This window comes from Chanos chanos, chromosome 7, assembly GCF_902362185.1.
Source record: "Chanos chanos chromosome 7, fChaCha1.1, whole genome shotgun sequence".
Taxonomy (NCBI): domain Eukaryota; kingdom Metazoa; phylum Chordata; class Actinopteri; order Gonorynchiformes; family Chanidae; genus Chanos; species Chanos chanos.
Window position 1 is genome coordinate 11,414,629 of NC_044501.1, and position 8,162 is coordinate 11,422,790.

The 8,162-nt window shown below is 40.4% G+C and overlaps 1 protein-coding gene across 1 annotated transcript in view; it reads left to right on the forward strand.

The window, feature by feature from the left end:
• The first annotated feature begins 337 nt into the window (after positions 1 to 337).
• The window catches only part of epha6 (eph receptor A6), a 67,369-nt gene continuing 59,544 nt past the window's right edge, over positions 338 to 8,162 (forward strand). Inside the window, exon 1 of the mRNA XM_030780885.1 lies at positions 338 to 428. Within this exon, the coding sequence (XP_030636745.1) occupies positions 350 to 428 (79 nt within the window). The 5' untranslated portion in view covers positions 338 to 349. The remainder of the gene's footprint in view (positions 429 to 8,162) is intronic.

Sequence of the window (8,162 nt, forward strand, 5' to 3'; positions counted from 1 at the left end):
GGGATATTCAAAAAAGGACAATGTCCCTCTTTTTAATAGTCTGTGTCATAGGTTTAGGACAGTGAAAAACAAAAAGACATACTCATTTAATTTTATTCTGCGGTTTTCATATATCATTGCCTCTAGACAAGTTTTGTTTTTATTAGCAATGCTAGGGCACAAGCGTGCGCAATGGATTGGCATCTGAATCGCTGGGCACCCTCGTCTTCGTGGTGCGGAGAGCGAGGCGGTTGAAGAAACAAGACAAATTCGAAACAGAGGGATTTATTAAGACATTTGTGGGATGTTTATGACTCCACGCTGTGCACTTGCTGGTGACAGTCGAGGTACCGCAGTGGATATTTTAGAGATGAGTTTTCGACTAATTTTTTGTCTGATTTTCCTGTTGCCGAGAGTAATCTTATCGGACCCTAGCCAACCCAATCAAGGTAAGTGTCATTTCCTTTTAAGGTCTAACCTTTCGATAAAGACAAAATAAGTCTGTCCACAATGATTTGTAAAAAAACCCCAAACTGTCTACATGTTAATATTTGATTACTACTGAGCGGAAACCGATCTGAAAATGTACTTCATCTTTGCCAACACAGACAAGTTACATTGTACATCGGGTGAGCTTTGAAACTCGTCTCATGTACGTAGGGCAAAACTTGTGCCTACAGTTCGAGTTCAGTACGCAGCAGTCCGGTTTCTGTCCCTCTCACCAACACCAATACGCCCTGCCGACTGTCTGATAAGATTGTGCTGCTGTGTACCCGTGTTGTTATTGATATTACGGAGACGTACTGCCACGACCCTTTGCAGCGCTAAATATCCACCGTAGGTATAACGAATAGCTGTCTATATGTTCTCTCTCTTTTTTTCTCTCTGCGGTTGCCATTACAAGTGAATCGCTTTCATTTAAATCTGCACAGATTTTTTTATGAGACACAGTAACAGCTTCTCACAAAAAACTGCGATGAGCAAAGTCCTCTTCATACAACAAAAGGATCTTGAGCAGACAACAACGAAAGGGAGAGGCAACACCAATGTCATGCATACATATTCATCATACATGACTATTGTAAAGTGTCATGCATACATATTTATCATATATGACTATTATAAAGTATTCTAGAATTTCCAAGTCCAGTTCCCTCGTAACAACAAAAAGATGTGGGATTTATTTATGGTTTTTAGAGCACATAAAGAACACAGAAGCATAATTGTCATAACACTTAAGGTGACAACACCTGAACTGTGTGTGTGTGTGTGTGTGTGTGTGTGTTTGTGTGTGCGTGTGCTCATAGCCTTAGAGAGAGAGGGAGAGAGAGAGAGAGAGAGAGAGAGAGAGGGAGAAATGAGGTGAGACGTGAAAACAGTTCTTTTTTGTGTGGGAAGTGCTTTTGTACTTTAGGTGTTAAAAAGCAAAAGGAGAGAAGACGCGAAATGTGTTGGATGACAACACGAAAAAAAAACAAAAAAAAAAAACCCTTTGTTTCTCTGTTTTGTAAAAATTCTGAGTCACGAGCCATCTGCTCCTCCAAATAACAGTAAAGAATAAAAGTAACTTTAAACACCACCTATATCCCACAGACACCGATTGTAAAAAAAAAAAAAAAAAAAAAAAGACTCAACACGTCCACAGAGCGAACCTCAGCTTCAGCTCTCCACCTCTGAACCATTCATTCCCACTAAAGTCTTTATCTCAGTGCAACACCATGGCTCAAGCAGACCCTTAAAGTTAGCCTGGGTTAACTTTGGCATTAAGGAGACGATTTATCTCTCCAAACACCTCTCCATATTCAACATCTCTCCTCAAATCAACCCACCTCTTCTCAGCAGCTGGCTCTGAGTGGCTCTGACAGTAATCTGCCCTCTCTTGTTTAAGTTCTCTCTCTCTCTCTCTCTCTCTCTCTCCCTTTCTCTCCCTCACCCTCCTCTCCTCTTCTTCCTCCGACATTAGCGGCTACTTTACGTGACTGCTTGTCACCGGTATGGGTGAAAGTGGATAAAAGCCTGGCTAATCTAAGTTGGAGACAGGATGACGCCGGTTACGGGGGCCTAAATGAACGCGTGCTTGCTGCCCTTAGATCACACAGCACTCCTGAGTGGAGGGAGTTAGACCACAGATGCACTGAGACTGCTAAGAATGAGATGAATATTCCAAGATCTGCTGATACTGTGTGTGTGTGTGTGTGTGTGTGTGTGTGTGTGAGTGAGCATATATATATATATATATGAGTGTGTGTGTGTGTGAGCATATATATATATGTGTGTGTGTGTGTGTGTGTGTGTATGTGTACATAGTTCTTTGAAATTCACTCATTAACTGTTTGGAAAAGGTACAGTTGGTTGTTCTCTGCGCCATAAAACTGTCATTGCATTGTGTACCATTTTATAGTACATCGAGTATCACACTTTACAGTGGTGGCACTAAAGTGCAAATTATTGGTTGTCTTCCGCAACTTTTGATTGTGACAAAAGTCTCATTGCTCATACAAGCTCAAACTGAAATTACAGTTGTCATGGACCAAACTCCATGCCACTGTTAAATTTATACTCTGCACACTGTTACATCACTAAGCTTTCTACTGTAATGTTTTGCTAAACAGCGTAAGATATTTTTTTTTTAAGGGACATCAGAGACAGAGCAGATAACCAAACTTGATTCACACGTGTTCCATTATCAACATAATTAAGTTTTGAATGTCAAAATTTCATCACATTCCGTTCCATGCCGCTATCTTGTTTATTCAGTTGTGTTTTGCAATGCGTACATTCAGACATCAGTCAGCGGCTGTGTGTCTCTGGACAGGTGGCTTTCAGTAAACTGTTTTGTTCACAGTGTGGACAGAAAAAAAAGCCACCCCCCCAGAGCAAAGATCTGTTAAAGCTTCAGACCCCCCCCCCCCTCCTCCCCACACCTTTGTGTTTTGTGTTGGCTATCATTTCTGAGTGAAATGGTCTTATTGATTTTATGGAAACAGTGAAGCCAAAGCCCCAGGGATTCACTTTTACCTCTTACACTTCAATAGTCTCCCCCCCGAAAAAACAGAAAGGTGTAAGCTTCCTAGCCTTTGTTGGGCTTGTATCAGTGTGTGTATGATAGTGTGTGTTAGAGCAGAGTCACTAAAGTGTTTTCCAATACTATAAAATGTTTTATCAGGATTCTTTAAGTCCATATTTGGGTCCAGACAATAGTTTGTTGTTTGGTAATAGAGAGGTTATTTGTAACAGTGACCCAGACTAAGGAGAAGATTATGAGATCACTGGTATTAAGCCGTAAAAAAGTGAAATGAGAGGTTCACTTCATGTCAATACAAAAGGTTCAACATATTATCTTTTTAACAAGGCAAGTTTTAGCGTGTCAGAAAAACCTCTTGTTCCGTTATTACAGCAAAACTAACCAGCTCCTTGTTAAAATGTATGATTTTGCAGTGTTGTGTTTCGAACATCTTTTTTTTTTTTAGATGTATATAATGAGATAAACTCATCAGAGAAAGAAAAAAAGAGATCATCATAGGTTGTTAGACAAGATTTGCTCTGTTGGATATTGAATGATAAATGAGGAGACGGCATCATGAAGCCCTTTCCATTAGCAAATAACTGGTGATGTAGTCAAGAGATATTTATGGAATCTTACCACTATCAGCAAAGTTAAAGTTTCAAAGTCACACAAAGAAAGAAAAAAAAAAAGAAAAGAGTCGTAAAGAGTCGTATGGTGTAAAATCGACTCTTGACAACGAAGGATCGAAGACCGTGTCAGATGTTTACGGATAATTTCATCCATCGCTTACTTTTTGTAATATATTTAATTTCACCTTTACAGCCCATAACAACTTTGCGTGTTAGGGTCATGGTTTTGAAAGTTCCATTTTAAATTCTGAATTAAACATCATCGTTGCTTTGCAGTATAGAGAAGCATAAAGAGATTAATGTAAGAAAAAAAAAAAAAGGCCGCATCACCCGTCTTTTTTTCAGGTCCCCTCTCTCAAGTTGTGCTGATGTACGACTTTTTTTTTTTCTTAACCTATAGTTTATTGATCATGTGTAGCCTTTTATGAAGGAGAGACTCGTAGCCTTGATCGGTGAAGTACACACACTTGCTCTTTCTCTCAGGAGATAGCCGCTGTTGTTTGAATCAATGTGTAAATCGCGACTTGGCATTTCCGAGGGGGTGATCTTAGTCTCCTCCTGTCTCAGGCCCCTTTTATTTTTTTGAGGGGCCCTCTCGCTCTGTTCAATGCTAAACGTCTGGCTTAAGGTTATTAATGCACATGACTGCACCTTATCGCATCAATTTATCTCAAGCTTTTTTTTTTCTCTCTCTCTCTCTCTCTCTCTCTCTCTCTCTCTCTCTTTTTGCAAAAAAGCTATTCTTCTCTCAGGTTGTGACATTCAGATCCCAAATGTCACTCTCTTCTTCATCTCTCCCCCAACGCGGTTAAAAAAGAAAAAAAAAAAACTGAAGGAGAACGGTCTTCATGCATTTCAGGTTTCTAGTAACTGATTTCTGTAACCCCCCTCCCACACACACACACACACACACCTCCCTTTTCCTCTTTTAGTAATTATTCGCTTATCATTCACTCACAGATTCAATGGAAGCTGTTTTGTTTACACGGTTAAATGTCACTGTTTTTTTTTTTTTTTCTTTTAGGCAAATCTCATATAATGGCTTTCAGCTCAGACTAAAAGGTGTGAAGAAAGAAAACGAATGGCTTTACATGCACTCACAGAAATCGGCCATGAACTGTCATGTCTCAAAAACAATATCGAGAGCTAAGATGAATACAGGTCATTAGTATGATTTGTTTATCGATCGGGAAAGAGGGGCGGTCACACCGTGACACTTGAGTTTGAACTTCTCTTGTTCACTGTGGTCGTTCTCGTTTGGATGAGCTTGAGCACAACCTTAAAAAGGAGCCATTCGCCTTGAAACCGATCATTCATTCTGGCCCAGCGGGCGATTTGTAGGGGGATGAGGGGGGATGCCATCCCCCTTGTTAGCAAAATGACCAAAATGCATCCCCCCTCGTTAACCTGCCATCCCCCTTCATACACTTCGGAGTAGTATCAGTGACCATTGGGCCATCCCCCCTGCTAAAAAATAACAAATCACCTACTGTCTTGGCCCCTTAGCGAATGCTAGTTGGACTGAATGAACAGTTCAGTAAATGTCATAAACATTTGTTGGTGCGGATATAGCATGATATTCCCTAGGTGAAACAGTGCTTTAATGAAGATCTTATATAAATAGAAGTCTTGGCCGTCTCAGGAGACTGCCCGGCGATCGATCTGGTACAAAAACGTCATGTACTTATGTTAGAGGAAGCTGTGCCCTGTCAATCATTTAGAGAGTTCCACAGTTATTGGTGAGGGAGCAGTGTTTTCCAGAGCTTTCATTACCTTTTACTAGACAATACTTAACACCAAACAAGTGTTTATGTAATTCACGCTCTCCAGTGCAGATTTTATAAGTAATTAAAAAAGCAATTATTGAGGCACTTGTCTCTGAATCCGAGACTTGTAATCACAAGATTCCCTCATAGCTAGAGCAGATAATGATGTCCAGATCATTGATTTTGTAGATTATGGATCGGTAGCTAATTGATGGCACAACTCGATGGCGCTGCTACCGACCCCCCCGTCTATTAATATTCCGAGCTTTCCCGATCTATTTATATTCCAGGATTTCTTTTTTCCATCAGCGGCAAAGGAAGTTTGGTGCATCTGGGTCCTATCAACAGGAAGCCAACTCAGTGGAGACGAACCACAGAGATTCCATTTCAGCAGTCATACATTACTAAGCATTTATCATTCACACACACACACACACACACACACACACACACACACACACACACGCGCACACGCACGTACACAAGCTGTTTATTCAGCAATCCATTAACCTGCTCACATGCAGTGGTTCCCTCATACGTCTGAGGAGCTCTCATTTCACAGATATTTTCTAAACAGGACCAAGGCAAACATTGAACTAATGGAGTTGAAACACAACGTTTTCCATTACGAATGGATATACCGAGCTCACCTTTTCTGTTAAGTCCATTTGCACTGCCATGTTGCTGGTCACTGATGGCCAGGAGACCGCGTGAAAAGAAAAAAAAAAATATATATATATATGTAAGCATATTCATGGTTTTTCACGTTGTACAATAAAACTGTGTGAAATATGAGCCTGTAAATACAGGTACAGCAAAGTAGCTTTCAGAATACACCCGTTAGGGACACGCTTTATATAAATGAAATATGATGTTACCTCTGACAGCTCTTTCCATGTCCCTGCAATATTTTGTATAGAATCACACAGTGCAACAGAGAATATCTGTAGGTTTACTAAGAGGCAGTACTTAGAGATTAGCACTTATTTTTAATCTTGTTTTTTTTGTTTTTGTGGGGGTTTTTTTAACCAAATGATTCACTTATATATTTATTTTCCTTTGGACAGTTGACAGTTGGAATGGGAGAATCTATGTCTGTAGTGCTGGACTTGGCTGTCCCCTTATGATTACATTTCCTTCTGTCTTATTTCACTTTCTCTCTTTTTTTTCTTTTTTTTCCTTTCTTTTTTACATCAAAGGGTTGATACTGATGATTGTCCAGTCTCCAAATTGCCTCTGTTTTTTTTTTTTTTTTGTGTCACCTACTTCCTCTACTCCCAATTAAATCCGCCTGATCAAATATGCTTTTCTTTTTTTTTAAAGGTTCATTTGCGGCAGCGCAAATCAAGCCTTCGCATACCATCTGCGTCTGAACTGGAAAAAAAGAAGAAAAAAAAAGAAATGAAAAGAAAAAAAAAAGGGTCGGAATTCCTCAGACCTACCTCCATTTTTACTGCATTTACGGCTTACACTCAGACCTAACTGATCTTCCATGTTAAGGTTTTATCTAGATCTAGATATGACCACCAAAAAAAAGAGAGATTTGGCTTTAAATGGCATGTTCTACTAAAAATCTCACTTTCACCTCGCATTGAATGAATGTCAGGTTAAAAAACCAAGATCTAGACCTTGGAGCTTTGCACTTCAAAGACTCTTCTCTGATTCTGAGACAGCGGGTGGATTTTCAGATTTTTGTGTGTCTGCCTTTTTTTTTCTTTTTTTTCATTTGTTCTCCCCCCCCCCCCCCCCCCCCATCCCAGCCTCCTCCTACTTCCTTGCAAATCCATTTGCCCTACTTTAGGGACTCCAGGTTTGGCAGACAGACACAGACGGTTGCTGCCATTTCTGATGTCTGGTTGCTGATGTCTTACTTTCTTTGTGATGACTGGGAAGAAGGCGGCAAACATTCAGCGCTTGATTTGGTTTGAAATGAAGCTTGTGGAACTTGTCGACACAGTTTAGAAAGACTGGAGATGGAGAGAGAGAGAGAGAGAGAGAGACGTCAACGATGCCGCCTTTTATTTTTGGCGGATTTCTTGTCTTTTTTTTTCTTCTGCTTCTTCTTTTTTTTTTGATTACGAAAAGAGCGAATTGAAATTCTTTAAATCCACCTCCCCCAACAACTAACCCAACCCAACCTCCCCCCACCCACCCCACCTTCGATGTTATGTAATCCACACCTACGTTAAGACACTAAGTGAGTTAATTCAAGATTGTCTCGCCCAATCTAAGTTTACTGGCCTGTTGAGTTGTATTTTCTGGGAAAAGTGAGGGCGGATATTTCTGGATGATTACGGCTGCAGACGGAGACAGGGGTCTAGACAAATCTAATATGATTTGGTCCTGGCAGTTGAAGCGGTGCACTCTAATGCAGGTTTTTTTTTCTTTTTTCTTTGTTTGGGTATGGTAGTAACGCAGCCTTACCACTTCCCGCCATTATAATCAGACTCTACCGAGGTGATTTCATTAGCCTGTACAGTAGGGCTTCGGAAGTCGGCAGACGGTTGAATCGCAGAGGTAATTGTAGACCCTCCACTTTAGACACACTATACATGCCAGCGAACACATACACACACACACACACACACACACACACACACACATACACATACACACACACACGTGCAAGAAGACAGACACCACAATACTTACTATAACAAGAGGTAATTCAACTATATGGAGCATAAGGCCAGTAGGAGACTTTGATTTATCCAGAAAAAAAAAAAAAACGCCAAACCCTGAGTTCTCCGTTGTCTTTTTGGATGAGTTCGAAACTGAGCG